The 21,961-nt window shown below is 49.9% G+C and overlaps 1 protein-coding gene across 1 annotated transcript in view; it reads left to right on the top strand.

The window, feature by feature from the left end:
* PLXNA2 (plexin A2) overlaps window positions 1-16,483 on the top strand; it is a 219,210-nt gene extending 202,727 nt beyond the window's left edge. Inside the window, exons 21-32 of the mRNA XM_003930409.4 lie at window positions 139-281; window positions 952-1,220; window positions 3,227-3,293; window positions 3,520-3,666; window positions 4,305-4,464; window positions 4,816-4,919; window positions 8,761-8,860; window positions 9,817-10,007; window positions 11,549-11,718; window positions 14,249-14,461; window positions 15,132-15,282; window positions 15,955-16,483. Of these exons, the coding sequence (XP_003930458.3) occupies window positions 139-281; window positions 952-1,220; window positions 3,227-3,293; window positions 3,520-3,666; window positions 4,305-4,464; window positions 4,816-4,919; window positions 8,761-8,860; window positions 9,817-10,007; window positions 11,549-11,718; window positions 14,249-14,461; window positions 15,132-15,282; window positions 15,955-16,050 (1,811 nt within the window). The 3' untranslated portion in view covers window positions 16,051-16,483. The remainder of the gene's footprint in view (window positions 1-138; window positions 282-951; window positions 1,221-3,226; window positions 3,294-3,519; window positions 3,667-4,304; window positions 4,465-4,815; window positions 4,920-8,760; window positions 8,861-9,816; window positions 10,008-11,548; window positions 11,719-14,248; window positions 14,462-15,131; window positions 15,283-15,954) is intronic.
* Window positions 16,484-21,961: the final 5,478 nt, after the last annotated feature.

Raw genomic sequence — 21,961 nt, 5'->3', positions numbered from 1 at the left:
CACCTAAAAAAGGCAGGCTGCGAGTAGCCCTGCCCTCTGGAGACACACCCCCGTAATCCTCCTTGGTAAACTTCTCTCTATTTTCCCTCCTCCGACTGGGGCTTCCCCATAAGCCTCCCTCTCTGTTCATTCTCATAGCTTTTGCTGAGCTCCAGACGGATATCAATGAGCTGACCAGTGACCTGGACCGCTCGGGAATCCCCTACCTGGACTATCGTACCTACGCTATGCGAGTCCTGTTCCCAGGCATCGAGGACCACCCCGTCCTGCGGGAGCTGGAGGTAATGCCTACCTCCCAACCACCTGGCAGGGATGCAGGCCCTAGGTAGCCTAGTAAATCCAGATGAGACCCAGCAGCACAGAGCAAGGTTAACAGTGAAGAGGGGTCAGTAGTTTGTAACCACATCTCAGCAACAGAGCTATCAGGAAGGTTATGGCCAAGGGGGCACCCAGGCTCTTTGGGATGATTCCAGGGTAAGGCTCATTGTTTGTCATTTTTTAATTAATGGCTGAACCAATTAACTAAGATCCTACCTCATTCTAAAATGGATTTAAGATGGCTTAAAGGAAGATATAGGATTCAATGAGGTTTGTTTGTTCATTTGTTGGTTTGTTTTACTAAAGATAATAAACCAGGCAGAGGAGATTAAGGGGAGACTAGTTAACTGAAGAAGTTTGAGGGGGCATCTCCTATGCTATCCTTGGGAAAATCAGGCAGCCTCCCCTTTGAGAGTTCTGCATGGATCCCAGCCTCCCCAGCCCCGTGGAAGGTCAGAGCAGGCTGTCAACCTCACGACCAGCTGTTCCTACATCATCACGCATGGGTGGAATGGGGTGGGCGTGGTTATAAGCCTCAAAGATAGGGTCCTACAGCTAATGTCAGTGAGACCCTCGGGTAGGAGACCCTATGCCTGACCTCTGAGGGCACTGCCGCATCATACCCCACCCCAGGTACAGGGAAACGGGCAGCAGCACGTGGAGAAGGCCCTGAAGCTCTTCGCCCAGCTCATCAACAACAAGGTGTTCCTGCTGACCTTCATCCGCACCCTGGAGCTGCAGCGTAGCTTCTCCATGCGGGATCGGGGCAACGTGGCTTCACTCATCATGACCGGCCTCCAGGGCCGCCTGGAGTATGCCACCGATGTCCTCAAGCAGCTGCTCTCTGACCTCATTGATAAGAACCTGGAGAACAAGAACCACCCCAAGCTGCTTCTCCGGAGGTCTGACCCACAGCAGTGGGTGGAGAGGGTGGCAGGAGTCTAAATGGGGACAGAGCACCTCGTTATAGCAGGCCCAAGCAGCATGAGAAGCCCATTCCCCAGAAGGGACACCCATTCAGAGCAGCCTCCGTCCTCACGTCTCCGCAGGGCAGAATCTGACTTTCCCTCAGCCTAGGGAGACTGCAGAGTCTGAAGTGGCCCAAGTGTGATGGATGAGCTCAGACCTTGGCTTGGATCTCAGCTGGAGTCCCAGCTCTGCTTTCTGCTGGCTTTGTGATTTCTGGCCAGGGTTGTAACCTCTCTGTTGTTTAGTTTCCTCCTAAACAAAATGAGAAAAATAATTCCTATCTCGCAGTCTCTTCCTGCCCGTGCCTCTAGAGCTGTGCTGTCCAGCCGAGGGTAGCTGCTAGAAATTAAAATGAAATAGAATGTAAAATCCAGCTCCTCCATCGCCCTAGCACTAGCTGCATTCTAAGTTCTTGGTGGCCACATTGTGACTAGCGGCCACCATGCCGGACCACAGAGACAGGAACATTTCCATGATTGCAGAAGGTTCTACTGCACTGCACTGAGCTAGGGATTTGGACAGCCTGGAAGCCTGTGCCCTCTGAGCTCAGCTTCCTGGATCTGAATCACAGCATCCACCACACATGCCCACTGCATGTTTCCTGGCAGGGAGAGGGTTGGACACCTCGGTATCCCCTGAGCCCACCCTCTGTAGCGGCAGTGGGGAGCGGGGCACAGCTTTGGAGCTCCTCTGGGCAGAGGGGGCGTTCACCACCCCTCCACTTTAGCCTTCCCCTAGCAAGGTCTGAGGCTTCCGGGCCCCACGCAGGGCGAGGAAGGAGGAAGAATGGCTTTGTTTTATGAGTGCTGAGCCCCCATCCTGCCAATCTGAGCATTAGAAACTCTCATTAAGAACTGTTGTATTTAAATTAGAGCTAATCTCAGGCACAATGCAGGGAGAGGGTGCTGGGAGGAGCCAGGGGAGAAAGCTACAATTTTTTCTGCCATTGTCACTCTCTCCCAGGCTCAGATTGCTGAGCAGCCCTAGCGAATGCCTGGGATTTACTGCAACCAGAGGGTATAATTTGCACCACGTGCAGGGAGTTACAATACCCCTCTGGCATCCCCTTCACTGAGGGTCTGTCATAGCCGCTTTGTTCCTTCCCAGATCTCCAGATCTGTAGCCCTGGGATGAGAAGGGGAAGTGGGGGCCGGAGCTTGCATGAGCAAATCCCCTGTTGGCAAAACACTTACGCACTGCTCTCTACCTGAGGGCTGGGATCCAAGACCCCGCATGACAGTCCTAATGACAGCTAATACATGGCGCTTAGCAGGTGCCAGGCACTTTTCTTAGCACTTGACAAACATTAACTCATTCAACCCTGACAACAACCATCGGGGGCGGATGTTGTAATGACTGTCTCCATTTAGAGAAGGGAAAACGGAAACCAGATGGGTTAAGTGACTTGCCCAAAGTCACACAGCCAGCATATAGCAGAATCAGGATTTGAATCCAAGGCAGTCTGACCCTGAGTGTTTTTAGAGGGGAAGGGACCAGGCATCTTCTAGATAGGCAAAACAGAGAACTCAGGCAGGCAAGAAAGCCCAGAGGGACCGGGAAACTCTCTAGTTATCGTCCTGAGGCCAGAAGTGAGTTGGGAGAACTGGTTCTTTCCAGCCCTGTGGGATGCTGAGGTGCCTTTATCCACAGCCCCTGTCCCAGATGCAGCCAAAGCAGTTCAGAGAACCGTGGACCATCAGGGCTGAAAAGGCCAACCTCACCATTTTCAGAGGAAACTGAGGCCCAGAAAGAAGCCACTCCTGCCCCCGGGTCACAGTCTTGTTACTGGGCGAGCTGGACTGGAACCCAGTGTCCTGACTCCCGCCTTGCCTTCCCGCATGCTCTGTTTGTTCTCTTGGGAGACCTTGAGACAAGCCCAGGCCCCACCAGCAGGACCCCTCCACGAAGGACTGCCTCTTACCCTTTCTCCCTTCCCCAGGACAGAGTCCGTGGCCGAAAAGATGCTGACCAATTGGTTCGCCTTCCTCCTGCACAAGTTCCTGAAGGTGAGAAAGGGAGTGAGACGGGGCCCAGAGTCCAGGGCAGGGTGCACTGCTGCTCAGATCCTGGCCACAGGGCTGCATGGGGACCCCCTTCCCTCAGGAGCAGGAACCTACCTGGCCTGGGTGTGCTAAAGCGCCTCCTTCCACTGGCCTGGCTCCGAGAGAGAAGGGGAAAAGGTGCAAGCCCGAGGAGCTATGCCCACACTGCTTGTCCTGTGTGTGCCCACAGGAGTGTGCAGGGGAACCGCTCTTCATGCTGTACTGTGCCATCAAGCAGCAGATGGAGAAGGGCCCCATTGATGCCATCACGGGCGAGGCCCGCTACTCCCTGAGCGAAGATAAGCTCATCCGACAGCAGATCGAGTACAAGACCCTGGTGAGGAAGCCAGAAGCTCTCGGCCCACATGTGTTTCTTCTACTTCTGTCCCTTACTCTGGGGGGTCGATAAAGAAGATGGGAGGCTGGTCTGGGGTGAGCCCAAAAAGCAACTAAGTGTACCAAGAACAAGGCAGACAGGCAGGCAGGGCCCTTCTGCCTGGTCCCATCTCATTTTGTAAGCCCTAAAAGCACTCGGTGCCCTGAGTTACCCTAAATAATATTGGGGGAGAAAAAAGGTCACCCATCATTAGATATCAGGTAATTGGCATTATGGGAAAGATGTACATTGGTTCCTAATGTAGAGGCTTTGGGGAAGTGTGAGGCTCGTCTCTGAAACATCTAGAACCATCTCAAAACAGAGTGCCTCACTCCAGGACTGTAGTCTCTCGTAAGCCATCCTGGAGCTAGAAAGTAGAGTCCTGGTGCTTTGAAAGAAGAGGTGGACACAGTGTCTCAGGTTTTCATTTGGCAGATGTTACGAAGGTGAAAGAAACTGAGTCACAGACCAGAAAATCACCCTTATGTCCCCTCTAAGGAGGGTGAACTTTGGAAAAAGAAGATTCTGAGGTCCTGACCCTCTCCCTCAAAGTATTCCTTCAACTCCCGTCCTTCTCACCCTCTGTTCCCCGCTTGTAGATCCTGAACTGCGTCAACCCTGACAACGAGAACAGTCCAGAGATCCCAGTGAAGGTGTTAAATTGTGACACCATCACACAGGTTAAGGAGAAGATTCTTGATGCTGTGTATAAGAATGTGCCCTATTCCCAGCGGCCAAGGGCGGTGGACATGGACTTGGGTAGGAAGGCTGGACTCTGAGTGTGAGGGCAGGGGGTGAGGGGTGAAAGAAGGGAAGCCCTGCCCTGCACGCAACCCTTCCAGGAGGTATGAGTGTGTCCTGGCCAGGTGAGGACCACGAGATATGCTTCCCCCTTTGGGCACTGCCTGTTGAGATGTGGCTGTCTCTGGGGAGGCCCATGTGTTTCCTCTGCTGCCTGGGCCCATGGAGCCCTCCATGTCTCTAGGCTGTCTTTGGTACCAACTTGAGGGGGTCGGGTTGCAAGGTCCCTAGAGGAGGCGCAATCGGGAGATACTGGCTCACAGCCCTCATCCCGCTCACGCTGCTCCCTGCACCACCCCCTCCACGCAGAGTGGCGCCAAGGCCGGATCGCCCGGGTCGTGTTACAGGATGAGGACATCACCACCAAGATCGAGGGTGACTGGAAGCGGCTCAACACACTGATGCATTACCAGGTGAGAGCGGGTGTCTGTCTCCCTCTTCACCGTCCCAGACACACTGATGCATGACCAGGTGAGAGCGGGTTCTCGTCCCTCTTCACCGTCCCAGACACACGGATGCATGACCAGGTGAGAGCGGGTACTCTCCCCTCTTCACCGTCCCAGAATGTCCCCTTCCCACTAAGCCTTGCTCTAAGGCCTCAAAAGTCTAAAAAGCATTCTCCTCTTCCTGCTTTCCTCCTCCTACTGGAGCTTAGAACAGCCATTCTTAGCCATGGCTGCCCGTTGGAATTACTGAGGGAACTGATAAAAAAAAAAAAAAAAAAAAAAAAAAAAAAACATGAGTGACCTGACTCTACCCTCAGAAACAGATTTAACGGGTCTAGGGTAAGGCCTAGGGATTTCTATTCTGTGTACCTCTACATCTGAAAAAAAAAAAATTGCACATTGCAAAGCCCTCCACATGGACCAGTACCTTAAGGTACATGGCACTGCCTCTCTTTAGCATCTTACTAATGCAGCTTACACTTCTGACCTGCAGTGGAGCAGGGAAGTGGATAGACTTCTCTTCAGGTCTTACATGCTACCACTTAGTAGCTGGTGTCCTTGGGAAAATTTCTCAAGGTTTCTCTTCTCTCACCTGTAAAATGGGGCTCCTGGTGATCCCTGCCCCATGCAGTTGTATGGAATAGATTTGAGATAGGTGAGGTGTTTAGCACACAGGCAGACACATTGAATGAGCAGTCAAAAAAAAAAAAAAAAAATTCCCAACAAAAGAACACAAGATCAAGGAGGTATCTACTCCCAGCTGGGGGTCTCTGTAAGATTAAGCACAGGTAGACAGGTTGGGATTCAGAAAAAATACTAAAATAGAAACTGGAAATAAGAGACACCAAGGGAAATTAAACCAACCAGAGGAAGCGCCTCAGGCTGCAAGACCCATGGGATCGTCTGATTAATAACATCCCCCCATGTCCCTGTCTTGGAAAGGGGGATGTGCAGAGGGGCTGACAGGCTGGGCTCTCAGGCACTGAGCTCCCAACCACCAGGCCCTGGAGCTAGCAGGAGCCTCCATGGGCACAGAGGAAGCTGGGGCACTGGGGATCCCCAAAAATGCTCTTCTCCAGGCTCTATCCCCTCACTCGCCTGTACCCCCCTATCCTGACACCCTGCCTGGACCTCTGCCCAGAGGATATGAGTGTGGTGTAGTGGGAAGAGAAGGGGCTTTGGAAACTGTACTTAACCCCTGCTTCCCCACTCATTGGTGGTATGACTTCAATCTCTCTGCATCTTGGTTGGGTTCCTCCTCTGTAAAATGGAGATAACAACCCTGGCTTGTGAAAGTGTGAGGCACCCAGGATGTGGGCTTACAGACAAGGTAGCTGTCACCACTCCCTGTAAACTCTATACACATACATCCATGCCCAACCACCACTACTTCATATGGTGCTTACCGTTTCCTGTAGAACAACTGTAATGAACCAATTAAAGCTGAGTAAGAAAGTACAAAAGAAAATAGCATTATGCCCCCAAACCATGAGTTTCTAAAGGGCAGGAGTGAGGTCTTTCTGCTTCTATCTCTGATACCCTAATTCTTGCTACTGGGCTTTCCAGCCTATGGCTCCCAGTCAGAAGAAGAAAATACTCTGTTCTTATGGTACTCATGATACAAAGCACTTTCAATTCCCCGATGTCATTTATCATTCATGTATGCATTCATTCCTCAAATATTTACTGAGCTTTTACTGGTGCAAGTCACTTCCCACATGCTGGCCCTGAGTGACAGGGGACAGCAGGGAGTATCCTTCCCTTTGGGAGACTGTGATGATGATGCTCGTAATAGCAACACTAATACCAACATTCACCACGTGCTCACTGGATACCAGGCACCATGCTCAGCCTTTCTGTGTTTTAACTTCTTTAATTCTCACCACAAACTACATGCAGTTATTATCCCCACTGACCACTAAGGCTCAGAGAGGTTAAGTCCTGTAGCGGGTAAGCAGCAGAGTCAAGGTCAGATCCTGCCAGGCATCATGACCATGGACTTGCACCACCTGTTGGTGAAGACAGAGAAAACCAAGGACAAGATGTTTGGTGACTAGACCTGCAATTGAGTTGAACTGTGGTCATTTGAGTCACCTTGTGAATCTTTCATTAGGTGACAAGAAGCTATAAATGATAATGTAATCTGTTCTCCCTGGGAGTGTAAACTCCTGCCCCTGCCAAGCTTTCTGGGTATCATTTCAGGGCTGTCGTTGTAAGGAGAATTCCTGAAAGACAGAGGTAGAGACTGCCCCCCTCCCAGTCCTGGTGCTGACGGTGCAAATGGCTGACAATTCCAGGGAGCTACTCTAGCTGGGAAGTAATGGAACCTTGGTACTTTCCAGGCACAGAATCTTGGAGCTTTATACCATCAAGTCAATGCACTGCCCTCCTGTTACCCTCACAGGACTCAGTGGTCCTTGGAGCCCCTGCAGAAGAAAATCTGCATAATCTTAATTAACAAAGAGATGTTAAAAAAGTTCCCAGGCTTCCTCAGATTTATAGGGAGGGTAAAATTAAACACCACCACTAAAACCTGCTATCAGGGAATCTCGTTAGCACTAATGTTCATTTATAGTTTGACTTCCCCACATTTAATTCTTTTTTGGTGGGAGAGAGGGACTGACAATTTAAGACCCAGAAAGATGGTTTTATGACTGGTGCAGCTATAAATCAAACTTACAAAGTTCATAAAAATTGTTAAAATAAAAAATGGTTTAATAGGAATGTTTTATGGCCCATAACATTATTATAGCTGTTTTATTCCCTCTGCGTTAGGGGTTTAATTGGATCGCCACGATTCTGGGGATTCTCTGTTTTTATTGGATGGAGGGTAATCTTAAATCAAAATGGCCCCAAATGTCTTCAATATGGCTCCTCATTTATCAGCCCTCTCCCTGCAGGCTGGGTGCTGAGCTGGGGTGCCCTCAGAGAGGACAAGATAAGACACCATCTTTCTTGCTGAGTCCCCAAGAGTGGCTGCCCTTTTGGTGAGACTATTCGAAATGATCCAGGCATTATAGGACCCAGGCCAGAAAGACAGCAGAGCCAAAAAGGAAAATGGGCTTCAGACCAGTGTGACTTGAAATAAAATTCCAAGTTAGAATATATAATGAAGAGAAAACAAGTGCTCTGGAGCCTGACAGACCTGGCTACAAATGTTGGCTCTACCATGTATTAATTATGTGACCTTTAAGAGATTGCTTAGCCTCCCTATGATTCCATTTTTTTCATCTGTAAAATGGGAATACTTATGCATAACTCACCAAGTTGTTGGGAGGCTGGGGTCTAGCTCAGTGCTGTCCAGTAGAAATATAATGCAAGCCACATGTGCAAGCCACACGTGTAATATAAAATTTCTGTATTAGCCACATTAAAAACATAAAAATAAAAAGATCAATTAATGTTACATATTTTATTTAATCTAACTGGTCTAAAATGATCACATTTCAACATGTAATCAGTATAAAAATTATCAATAAGATAGTTTATATTTGTATTTATACTGTCATTGAAATCCAGCATGTAATGTATATTTATAGCACATCTCAATTTAGACACAGCTCATCGCAGTTGGGATTAACCACATTTCAAATGCTCAATCAACACACATGGCAAATAGCTATTATATGGGATCGTGCAGCTCTAACCCAATAAAAGCTCAAAAAACAGCGGTAATGGTTGTTTTTAGTATTCCTGTACTCCCTGCTCTATACCCCACACCTGTCTTATAACCCTCTGAGAGTATGTGACCATCCAACTTCCCAAGACACCGACATTCACCATACTGTGCCTTTTGTACCCTTCTCAGGTATCAGACAGGTCGGTGGTGGCTCTGGTCCCCAAACAGACCTCCTCCTACAACATCCCTGCCTCTGCCAGCATCTCCCGGACATCCATCAGTAGATACGGTGAGAACCAAAAGGGCAGACTGGGCAGCTCAGAGCAGTCTTCTGCCACCTGGCAGGGCCCACTCGCTCTCCCTTCTAACAGCAGGCACCAGCACAGGCTCTTGCTAGTTGGTTTCTGTTCCTCCCTAGTCCAGATATTCCCAGGCAGCCTTGCCATCAGAGCTGTGGGAGCAGGTGGCAGCACGTGCCCTTTCTTTGATAATCCTGCCTGGTGTAGGAGTCAGAGTGGCCCAGAACCAGGAAGGTACCTGGATGGGGGTTCATATATCCCAGGTTGCCTGGGGCAGTGCAGTCTATGCCTGTTGTCTCAGCTGAATTATTAAGAGTGTCCTTGTACTCTCAGAAGTGTCCCAGTTGGATCAATAAATTAGTCTGAGGAGTACTGAGGCCCCCAGCGCCCAGTGGGCAATGAGGTGATGGCACCTCCCTGTCCCTTATTTTCTCTGGTTTCATGTATGCGCTAAGCCCTTGGACTTCCCAGCCAAAGGGCACCACAGGACTGAACCCAGCAGCACCACAAAGGGCTCAAGAAATTCTATCCCCCAGTCCCCATGCAAGAAGAGACCCTTAACTCCCAAGAGGAGTGTTACAACTTGCAGCTCTTTAGTGCCCATATTTATATTGAAAGCACTGATGAAAATATCCTATTGACTTTTTACCTATTAATTATTCATTGCTGGGAGTGTCAGAGTAGACGAGACTCCCAGATTCCCAAGGGTCTCTAATTCACCGAATTTATAAATCCTCTTCTAAAAAAAACTTCAAGCTCTTCTGTCCTCATGCCAACCAAAGATCCCTAAAATGATCTACCATATATGAGTTCCCAATGGTCTCCTTTCAACTGAAATGAGTTTATTCTGAGTGAATGTAGCAGGCGGGCAGGGATTCTGGAAGGATCTACGAGCAAGGTGGTGACATCAGTTACTCACAGCCCTCCACCATTCTCTTCTCCTCAGACTCCTCCTTCAGGTACACGGGCAGCCCCGACAGCCTGCGGTCCCGGGCCCCCATGATCACCCCAGACCTGGAGAGTGGGGTCAAGGTGTGGCATCTGGTGAAGAACCATGACCACGGTGACCAGAAGGAGGGTGACCGGGGTAGCAAGATGGTGTCCGAGATCTACCTGACCCGGCTACTAGCCACCAAGGTAACTCCCACTCTGCCCAGGCCAGGGAGTGCTCCTCAGAGGAACATGTCCTGTCCCTCCACAACACAGGAAGCATGTCTGGAGTGTGTCCTTCAAGGGAACCCATTCAGACAGTTCAGGTACAGCAGGGCGTGATGGCTCATCCCTATGATCCCAGTGCTTTGGGAAGCCAAGGCAGAAGGAAGGCTTGAGCCCAAGAGTATTGGAGCAGCCTGGGCAACACATCAAGACCTGATCTCCACTAACAGCAACAACAACATAGCCCAGATCCCTGGGCAGGGCTTCCAAAAGATCAGGCCACTGCCGTTCTCTACCTTTTGGCAAAAATAGCAAACATCATAGCTTTCTGCATACTTCTAGAGACTACCGTTTCACTTCAGAGAGCAGCTCTCTCCCTTTGGACCCCTTAAGCTTTAGAAGACACTGGGGTTGCTTGCTGACATTAGTTGGACAGATATGCTGGCCTCCACTATCACTGCCTTTCTATCCCCTTTCTGGCCACCATGGGAGGGAAAGCACAAAGGCCTGGCTCTACCGGTAACACAAGGGGAGGCTTCCCCTTCCCATCCCATCCCATCCCACCCCGGCTACCCCCAAGTGTTGATGGAAGCTAGGCTGTGTCTTCTAGCCTTCCTAGCAGATACCAAAATAAGCCTGTAAGTATGACAATCAAATAGCCCCTATTTTCTAAGTGGGGTGAGATTTCAAATACTCTCCCCCACTGACCCTCCAACAATGTCACTGAAGATTTAATATAGTGGCATCCAACTTAGAGCTCTCATACTTGCTCCCAGAGTGGCCCATAAGTCTTCCACCAGACCCCACCTTTCCATTCTAGCTTTGCCAATATGCTCAGCATTCCAATAAGAGACCAAGAAAGAGATAACAGAAAGGACTAGAGGTTCCACTGACCTTCAGAGGTGTGCCATGAGCCTGTAAACCGTGGGACCCAGGCCCAGTCTCAATCCTGCCCCAAAGACCCTCCAAAGCCCTGTGGATCAGCTCTCTGCCTGGGGGGTTCTTGAGTGTGGACACTTCACCCACATTCCACACTACAGATGCCACTTGTCCCAGGCCACCAATATCCTAAGCCTCGTCATACCTTCCTATCAGACTCTCCTGGTCCTGCTGTGCTCCTGCCAGGAGGCACCCAGTCCTCCAGCTTGTTCCTTGGACACCCTTTCCAGACTGGCTTGAAGGCTGTGCCTCCTCATTCACCCATGGGAAGACTCGGGGCACTTCCTGTTTTCCTATCATAGACCTTGGGCCTACACCCGCCTGGCACAGACACAAGCATAAATGTGGAATGTGGCTGTAGGTTGGAGGAGAGACTCTTCCCCGGGATCCACACACCGCCCATCCAGTTTCTTCCACCTCCCCAGCTAACCAACAGTACCCTTCCCCACCCCACAACACTGCCTGCACAGCCTGGTGTCCCAGACAACTTTCCAAGGCAGGATGGGTCCAAGGCACCATCTAGTATGCCCATCTGCTATCTCCCATCACCCCCTCCATCTCACTCTCCCCCGCCCCTCCTCCAGGGCACCCTGCAGAAGTTCGTGGATGACTTGTTTGAGACCTTGTTCAGCACTGTGCACCGGGGCAGCGCTCTCCCCCTGGCCATCAAGTACATGTTTGATTTCCTGGATGAGCAGGCAGACAGGCACAGCATCCATGACACAGATGTGCGGCACACCTGGAAAAGCAACTGGTACATCCTAGGGGACCTCAGCGGGAGGTGCAGCCTGGAGAGGCCTGGAGCTGTGAGGGATGGGGACCAGCGGGATACCAGGAGATGGGAGGGTGGGAGGGGAGCCTATTCTCGGCTGGGGCTGGGTGATCTGAGGCTCCTGGAACAAACAGTGCACATACGCTCTGCAGAGCCCACATGGTCCCCAGCTGCCTGTGCCAAGTGGGGCCTGCCTGGCTTGAGGCCCAGCACCAGAATGCACCCTTGAGTTTTGGCCTTCCAGGTTGTGACCAGTCCCCCAGGAAGGGCCTCCTCCCCTGACTCTGAGATCTCTGGTTCTCAGGAGAAGGGAGCTGGGGGGACCCAGGCAAAGAGCTGCATTTGAAGCCTGCAGCAGAGCTTCACAGCCACCCATCGTGAGGCATTCTGAGTGGGGCAGTTCTAGGGCACTGCATTAGATTGGGAAGCCCTGAATTAAACTGAGACCGCCGGTGAAGCTGGTCAGCACTGGAGAAGGAGATCACACCTGCTGTAGACTTGAGCCCACTGACCAGGAGGATTTCATTGCAAACTTGATCTCTTAATGCCAAGTGATTATCCTGGCACCATAGCTTTCAGGAAGCAGCAGGGAGAATGTCCTGCGGGCATGTTCTCTTCCTTAAAGTCACCTCCACCACCAGACCAGCATTGGGAGAAGCCCTCAGGCCCCTGGCATGAGACTCTCCTCCTGGATTTTAAACCTGGACTCAAGCTAAGGACTGGCTTTCAGGTCAGAAAGGACCCAGCCAAGAGTTGGCATCAAAAGGCTTCCTCTGGGACAGAGCACAGAGAGGGGAGGTCCAGGCATTTGGGTTGGGCAGGCAGCCCATGCAGCTGTCTGGAGTCAGCAGTCTCCTCAGAAAACAGAGCCGACACAGATGGGCCCAGGCTGTTATTTGGGAATCAAAAGTCCTAGCAACCAACAAAACACTTCGAAAAAAGCCAACCCCAGCCCCATCTATTCCTTCCTCGTCCCGGGTCTCATGGTTGCTGAGCCCTCCTTAGCCTGCAGCTTTGATCACAGCGCAGTGAGATGGACAGGCCGGGGGCAGCCCTGGGGTTAAGAGCTCACAGTGCACTTTGCCAGGACAGGCCTTCCATCTGCATTCCCTAGGCAGCACATGCCTGTCCCCTTCGCTTTGGAGCAGCCCCAGCCCAGTGCTGGGAGAGGGCAATTCAGGGAAAATCAAGAGCAAGTCTGGGGTTATCCCCATCTCTGTGCCTTCTGTGTGCTGGGCAGACCCAAGTCATAGAAATGTACTTCCCTGGCATTGTGGTGGGAAGAGAGTTTCCTTATCCAGACCTCAACGGCAAATATCCAGGGAAAGATCACCAGAAACTCCCCAAGGCTTCCAGAAGAAGGCGAGGGCAGGAGAGATGAGTCAGCTCTCAGCCGCTGCAGCTCCTCCAGGGCTAAAGGAAAGTGCGGGATCCTGTTGGGTTTGGAGGACGGGCAGAAATCATCATGGAAGAACTTGAGGCTGAGTAAAGCAGATCTCTCCCAAGACCTGGCACTACTGAGACTTTTGGGAAAGTTTGGGGCCCATGAGAGTGAAGAGAAGATGAGGAAGGGGAGAGAAGAATACACTGGGGAGCTGGGAACATCATCTCAGGCTAGAGGACAAGCCTGCGGCGTTCCTTAGAGGAGTCAAAAGAGTTAAAGCCCAGAAGGCAGCTGGAAGAGAAGGCAAAGCTGGAAAAGGAAGTAAAAACAGCAGCTGTTCTGATTTTGAAGGAGAGTAAACGGGCTTATCTGCTTTAGGCTTAAGGAGCTGAGAAAACTCATTCTCCTCTGGTTATAAATTCCCAAGTTGCAGAAGGAAGTCTCCTAACTACTGATAGGTTCCTCTTGGGGTGGGAAAATCGCTGAGCTACAGTGAGTCATTCCCAGGATGCCAACAATGGCCTCCACTTCTCCCTCTGCCCCTGCCCAGATACAAGAACGCCCTGGGGAGAGTCATGAATGAACTTCCCCCAGGGGAGCCCATTCCTCTGCCCAGCAAGGCCAGGCCAGCCCTGGGAAGTAGCTTGGGCAGCCGGGCTGGGCGGGGAGCGCAGGTGGGGCCCTTTGTGCCCGCTTAGAGGCCAAGCCTGGGGCTGCTCGCTGCCTTCTTCCGGACAATGGCCACGGGCACTGTGAAGGGACTCCAGGAGCCTGGTGGCTTTGTTTGAAGCCCTGAGAAAATGTAGTGTCCTCTGTACTTTGGCTTGCCTGGGGGCACAGAGGGCTTTGGAAAAGTCTCCTGGGAGGGGACAGCATACACCCAGGCCCACCCCTAGGTTGTTAGAGATCAGGGTCAATGCCCCCATTAAGGTACAGTGGTGCCTCTCCATTTCTCACCGTCAGTAACAGCTTAGGCTAAATTAGCCCTGGCTGGACCCATTTTCTCCCATTTTACTCCTTTGCCCCTTCAGGTAGACGATTTGACATTTTTGCGGGAAGAATATCAGTGGGCGGCAGAAGGGGCACGGCCCGCATCCGTTCTCAAGTCTGCTCTGCCTTTCCCCACAGCCTCCCTCTGCGCTTCTGGGTGAACGTGATCAAGAACCCCCAGTTCGTATTTGACATCCACAAGGGCAGCATCACGGATGCCTGTCTCTCTGTGGTGGCCCAGACCTTCATGGACTCTTGTTCAACGTCAGAGCACCGGCTGGGCAAGGACTCCCCCTCCAACAAGCTGCTCTATGCCAAGGACATCCCCAGCTACAAGAGCTGGGTGGAGAGGTCAGTAGCACCCTCAGGACAGACCAGTGCCCCTGTCTCCCTGTCCCTTCTGCACACTGTAAGCCATCACTGAGCAAGGACCCAGACAGTGTCTGTCATCTCCTCAGGACCTCCCGCTTCCCCTCCCTGCCCATGCCCCGTGCTGCGGGAGGAAGGGTGGCTTTGTGCCCATGGTAGTCAGATGATTATCATCCTAGTTACCACTCATTGTGCCTGTGCTAAGCACCTGGCACTCTGATAAAGATTTTGTGTGTATCATCTCATTAAAATGTACAGTAGAGTTGTGAAGGCAGTATTATTATTATTCCCATTTTACAGATGAGGAAACTGAGGTACAGAGAGGCTAAATAACTTGCCTAGTGTCACACAGCTAACAGGCAGCAGAACTGGGACTTGAACACAAAGAGCCTAGTCAGAGTCTGAGCTTTTAACCACTCTGTTGGGCACCATGGCCATGAGCTTTCAGCTAAATGGAATCTACTGAAGAAACTCTGGCCTTTAGCTTCAACCTCAGCTTGAAGCAAGAGGCCAGAGGAAGCCACATCAGAAGAGAAATAGAGAGGCAGGAGCAACTGGGATCATCAGTGCCACTGAAGCACCTGGACCTGGGGTAGCTATAAGTAAAGGTTTGCTGAGACCACCATCAAGGCGCCTGTCCTGTCTCTGGCAGATACTATGCAGACATTGCCAAGCTCCCAGCCATCAGCGACCAGGACATGAACGCCTACCTCGCCGAGCAGTCCCGCCTGCATGCCGTGGAGTTCAACATGCTGAGTGCCCTCAATGAGATCTACTCCTACGTCAGCAAGTACAGCGAGGAGGTAAGACAGGGCCCCAGATGCGACAGAAACTGACAGGCAAAGAGCAGGAAGCCTGACTCAGTCCTTAAATCACAATAGACAGTAATTTAGAAAACACATTTAGGGAGTCAGAAGCCCATGAGCTCAAAAATCATTATCATTCCTTTAAAAGGCAACTCCACTCCTGATTCACTGAGGGCTTTGTATGCTTCATTGTCTTTCACTCGTTGTTAACACAATAACTAACCCTTTTAATAATTTGTTTTTCAGTTCAACGTATTATATAATTAATTTCATTCTTTCTTAATGAATCAAACTACTCTTTGCACTCGGGCAGATCCTGTCCGTCACATTTCAGATAGACAGGTGGACCCTAACATGAACAGAGGTTGGATAGGACAGCTTTGGAAAACTCACAGGCTTCTTTAGCATTGAACCTGAAAGTAGTCATCATAGTAGCAATAATTAGCACCTGCATAGCACTTCCTATGCCAGATAACGTTTTAAACACCATACACACATACATACATACAGATATATAGATGTTTGTGCATGTATTCATTCAATTAATCATTTAAATTATTTATCGTTATGTACATGAAGGCAAAATGGAAAGGTAGACCGAGGGGGAAGGGGGAAGGACTCCGGAAAACGGTGTCCTGAAGTCTTCCTGCCTTTGTTTTTGCTCCTCAGCTCATTGGGGCCCTAGAGCAGGATGAGCAGGCGCGGAGACAGCGGCTGGCTTATAAGGTGGAGCAGCTCATTAACGCCATGTCCATTGAGAGCTGAGAGGAGAAGCCTCACGTTCCTGGGAAGAGGCACCCATCCGAGCTGTCACTGGGAGTCTCAGATGGAAGGACAAGCGATGGGGATCAGGCCCCAGAGCTTGCTGTCCCCTGAGACCCCATCCCGGGGAGAGGGGAGAGCCCCTCTCCCTACGCCAGCCAAGTTTCGTCACAGCCAGCTCCAGCCGGGAGAGACAGTGGGCGTCATCCATCCACAGTGAGAACGCCGGAGAACCTTGAGCCAAGAGAAAGTGGTTCTTCAAGCCGAGAGGCACGAGCTGGGGACGGTTCTGCCTCTGTGACTGCTGCTTTGCATGAAAACTCATTCAATGTATATTGGGGAAATAATGAGAACTTTATTTAATTTTTTTTAAGAAAAAGGGGAAAAAAAAAAAACCAGAAATAAAACAAAAAGCCGCCCTGTTAATCCCGTCCAACTTTTGTTTAATTCTGATTTCTGCCTCCCTTCCTTCTTTTCCTCCATTCCTCCTTCTTCATATAATGCCGATTTCCAAATGCCAGAAAAAGCAAAGAGATGCTGAAAGAAATTGGAGGGAATATGACTACCTCCTTTTCCTTGAAATTTATTAAAAAAAAAAAAAAAAAAAAGAGGAAGAGGAGGACCAGAAGAATGAGCACAAGTATGCACCAAACACTTCGCAAAAACAGGCCAGTAAAACCTGGAATTATCCCGGCAGCCAGAAGAGCATGGAACTTCCAGAACTTTGCACAAATTGCAAAGCCATCAAGCAGCTCTCCCTGGCTGACTGGAAATGGAGCTTTACTTACCACACACCTGCGTATTCTCATCTTTTGAGAGGAGATGCGTCCCTAGATAGTACCAATGCTTTTTGCTACTGTTTTTTGTTTTGTTTTATTTAATCCTAAACCCCAACAAATGAGGAGCTAGTCTTTGACACATTTCCTTTCAGTTTCCCTAAAGTTACTATGAGCAATGGGGTGAGGTGGGACTCTCCCAGATCAGACACCTGGCCTCCCTGCAGAGGATGCGCAGCCCTGCCTCATGTCAATCCCTGTCATAAACCAGGCACCCTGGGGAAAGGACCTGGAGGTGTGTGGGCCAGGCCTCCATGAGGTTCCATTTGGAAGCTGATTTGGGAACGTGGGTATTTGATTTTGGAGTTCACTCCAATCATCCAGTGGTTACTGGCAATCAAAAAAAAAAAAAAAAAAAATCAAACACTGTTTACAGCAAGCAATACTTGAAGAGCATAAGTGATAGAAGCTGCAGTATTTATTATTATGCTTTCTTTCTTTCATTCTCTCGTGCCTGGAGCGGGGAGACAACCCTTCGCTCGTATATGGAAGCTCCTGACTGTCTGGGCCTGTAGCACTTCCTCAATAGAAATGACTGTGGGATGCCCACGTTACTACCTTCTGCCTCTCTTTCTGCCTCTCATGGACTTGTGGGTGTGAAGGACAAGTGGATGACTTCTCACTGGACTCCTTTCCTTCTCTGTCTCTTCTGGTGACACCTAAAACGATGGACGACCAATTCTCCTGAGTGTAGTTTCCAAACAAAGAGACCAAAGCCCCATGCCCAGGTCCAGAGTCCCCATAGAAGCCAGCAGAAGTCATCGAGAGGAAAAGTGCTCTACTGGTGTCAGGACCTTGGTGGCCAGGATAGCCGTCAGAGTGTCCGGGCCTCCCACATTAGCTTGGATCCAAGCTGCCAGCTCCAACTTCTCTGCAAGAGCACTGGAGTCAGTGGGTAGGAGGACAGGAGGAAGCAAAGGGATGGGATGGGGGAAGACAGGAGAGAAACAAGCTGCCCTTCCTCACCTTTCAAAGGGTCAGGAATCCAATCCTAGGCGATGATGCTGGGAAGCTGGATCAGCTCCTTCAAGAGAGACTGGACCAGGGTCATTTTCTCTGTTATTAACTCTGGGCTCCAGCTTCTTTGTGCCCTGCTTTACCTCCAAGTGGTTCCAATTTCCTGCTGACCACATGTGATTCCCAGGAGAGGACTGGGGGAGGGGAGCGCAGAGGGCTGGCTTCCATCCTTGGCGTGTAGCTTTGGATCACTGTCTAACCACACAGCAGACGTTGCCTGGTCCCCTCAGCTCCAGTTTCTTGCCTGAATGCAGCTGACAAATGGGAAGAGAAAAGCAGTCAACAAAATACTCAGGAAACTTGCTGTTTTCATTGTAATTCACAACCAGCCATGCCAAGGCCACTTTCTTTTGATAATCCACTTCTGTTAAAGTTTCTTGGGCCCTATTTATAGCCTGAAGGAAATGCTAATGACTGGCCTTCCGCACTAAGCCAAAGTGTTTGCTCTTCATAGCACCCAAAGCTTATCCGCGCAGAGCCCATAATTTACGGAGATGAAAGGAGAGGAGATACAGGCAAGAAGTGTGTGAGCAGGAGACTTTACGCTACCCATAAAAAAGTCCAGCCCACCCTGTCTAACTTCTGAGCTCTGCTTGAGTGAAGGCTTTTCTGGCCACACTGCTGCTCAGACTGGCATCCAGACTTTGCTCCACCAAGAAGTCAAAGGCAGTCGGACCCCTCAGCAGCATCTCCAACAGCCCTTAACTCAATGCATTTACCTGGCATCTCCTTGCATTTATTTTCGGTGACCATTCACTGCCCTGGGGCGTTTCCTTGAAGGTTTGTGGAGAGCGTGGAGAATAATGGGGCAGTGGCCAATTGGAGGGTGGAGAGGGAAGAGCTGGAGCTGGCTGTGAGTGGTTTGGCCACGTTTCTCAGGATTCCACGAGAGAGTTGGGGAACTTGGGCTGGCAAAGGAAGTGACCCAGTGCATCCTTAAGGAAGGAACTATAAAAAGGGGAAAAGCTGGACTCAAGCCATGCCATGAGGGGGAAAAGTTGTAAGGCCCCACCCCCTGCTCACCTGTTCCTCCTCCACATCTCTTGGCTTTGGGCCACCAAGAGCCAGTGGAGTCCACACCCTTTGGAATGAGAAAAAGAGCAAGTTGGTTGGCCTTTCTTCTCCCTGTTATCCGATTTGCGGATATTTTGACCTTGGGTAAGGATGAAGTGTTAAAGCCACAGCTCCTCTCCATAAGAAGCCATTCATTCTGGAGGAGGCAGAGAGACAAGGCTCTCTCCAAAATCTATCTAGCTTTGCTTCGTTTCATTGATCTGCACAATGCTCTGGAAAAGGAAGAGGACCCCAGAAGGGTGCTGGGCCAGACAGAGGATGCTAATGGGCAAGAAGGAGAGCACTCCCTCCGGCAGAGCCCTGCTGCTGTCTCCCGTCCTCTGCATGGGGTCAGGTGCTTCTGTGCTTCGTCCTACCTCTCTCTGCAGCATGGCTCTAAACCGTTTGGATCGCCCATTGGTGGAGAGCTCCCCTCTTTACAGAGTTCGCTCATGAAAAGCATGGATCAGCTGCTAATCTCACTGGAGGAGGGAAGTGTTTCCTGCATTCGTTCATCGGGGAACCTTCTCGAGTAGCCACTCTCTGCCAGGCACTGCTCTAGAGACTGGAAAACAGCACGGAACAAGACTAGGGTTTTTCTTCCAGCGAATTTATATTCTTCAGGAAGCTGGTTCTTGCCACCAACCTAGCAGGCAACAGTTCTTCTCCCCTAAGGGCACAGGGTACCAGGTTTGTAGGAAAAGGAGTCTAGCAAAGGAAGAAAGCAGACCAACCCAGCTGCCTTACCTTATTCTGGGGCCATTCTTCCAGCGAGGAGAGCTGCTCTTGTTTCTACTGCCACCATCTCTTCTGGCGGCCCTTCACCTGCTGCTTGAGCTCCTGACCTTCCTTCAATTCCACCAAATGAGGACAGGAAATAGCAGTCAAGACCCCTGGCCCTGCTGAGCATGAAACAGAAACAATGGATGGGTGTGCTAGACAAAAAAAAAAAAAAAAAAATGGCCTCGGCAGAACAAATAGAAAATGTTTGAAAGCCTCTGGCCGATAAATCTCCAGGTGCATCCCGGTTGCCACACCTGCCCCCATTAACCTGCTGCTGGTAAATACTGAGCCAGCAGCTGCTCCAGGGGAGGCTGTTTTTTTTTTGTTTGTTTGTTTGTTTGTTTTTCCAGCCACATTGTGTCTTGCATGAGACTCCTGGGGCCTGGGCACAGACAGAAAAGAATTGAGTCTCAGGAGGCTTGATGGGTGAGAAATTGCAAAGTGGCTTTGTAGACACAGGGCTGTGGGAGCAGATCCCACAGGGAACTACGGAGATGAACTTTAGGGCCTTCCGACGCCCTGTCTCAGAAACATGCTTTGAGAAAAACAGTAGCATGCTTTCCATAACTCAGTCTCTCTTCCCTGGTCTCCCTGAAGTGTGACGTCTTAGTATGTGGAGCTCAGTGATCCCCAGGAATGAAGGATAAAGTCTCACTCTTGGTATTTTTTAACTAGTCCTCAGGAAAGTCCTGAGACACAATCACGGCCACTGCTCATCAGACAGGGCGTCTGTCCAATAAGCAAAACGGAGATTCCTCAGCCTCTCATGGACACCCACATCTCATTCTCACTGCAGAGCTCTGCCTTCAGCCTGAGCTGTCTTCTTTCTGCTGCAGCGCAACCTGCTCCCTCCTGCCCTGGCCTCAAGGCAAGAGAAACATCTTCTGCATTTCAAAGTCCTCACTTTGACTTAATTGGCCTTGGTCTTGGCTTGGAAGGCGCTAGGCAGAATGGAAATGGTCCCCCCAAACACAGCAGATGTTTTTGCTTGTGTAAGGGAAGAAGGGACAAGCTCTCTATACCGTGAGACCAGGGGCCGGAGCCCACCTGCCTTTTCCCACAACTTCTCCCGCTCAAACCCACTCCTCTTGACACACTGGAATCTGTATTATATATATTTTTAAGAAAATACAATGATGGTTGTCTGGTTTTGTTGTTTTTACAGGTGCTGTGGAATAAAAACTGTAAGAAAATTAAGTATTTAAAATGTTCCAATCAAATGGGGTTTTTTGTTATTCTAATATATTATTGTGTACCTATTGTAAATATGAAACACTCCTATTTTGCAAGCTGAGGACACAATTTGTACTGTTGTTATATATAAATAAAGTTTACTGAAATAAAAAAAAATACTTAAACCTTCAAACAAACCTGATTGTTCGGTAGCATATATGGAGAATAACATTTCAGGGGCACATTTATAGGAAGGAGACTCACGGAAAGATGAGCTAAGTTGTTTTGAGGGACTTTTAGAATTCTCTGGAGCCAGAGTTTATTACTGTTACAGTCATCATCATCACCATCACACACACACACACACACACACACACACACACACACACACACACACACTGAAAGGCTCTGGCTTATACCAGCAGGTGAACACTGCCCCCTAGCCCCAAGACCCCAGAATACAGCTTTCCTCCAACTGAAAGCTGCTAGTACACTCTACGGGTTAGGACCCCTTCCCAGGAGTAAAGGGAGATCTCAGAAGAATGAGATCCTCCTCTGCCTCCATGTTTAAGACATATTCTTTGTGTGTTTGTACATTCATGTGTACAAAGTGCATTCATGTGTTTGTACAAAACATGTATTAAGCACGGCCTGGCACTGTCTGGTATGTGCTGGGGGATAACACAGTAAATGAGGAAGACACTATCTTTGTTCCTTTTAGTGTAGTGAACATCATGAGATTTCGGAAAAAAGAATGTTTCACCATGCATTGAGAGGGGGTTTTATGGTTGATTTTTTTTTTTTTTTTTTTTTCATTTTCGGTTAAAGGAGTAAAAGTAGTTAAAGGGAAAGATACCAGATAGTGTGTGCTTTAAGATCCAGTGCAGATAAGACAAGAAGGCAGGGAGAACAGTAGTTGGGCTGACATAGTCCAGAAGCCGCAGAAACATCACAATTCCACAGTAAGGCTGAGAGGTGGGGAACTGATCTCAGGACTTCTAGCCCTTGGGGGTCCCTTAACCCAAGGTCATGCCTCCTCTCCTTCCCTGTAC

This window comes from Saimiri boliviensis, chromosome 14 (genome assembly GCF_048565385.1).
Source record: "Saimiri boliviensis isolate mSaiBol1 chromosome 14, mSaiBol1.pri, whole genome shotgun sequence".
NCBI lineage: Eukaryota > Metazoa > Chordata > Mammalia > Primates > Cebidae > Saimiri > Saimiri boliviensis.
Note: the sequence above shows the minus strand (reverse complement) of the source record. Positions and strands in the feature narration are given on the sequence as shown.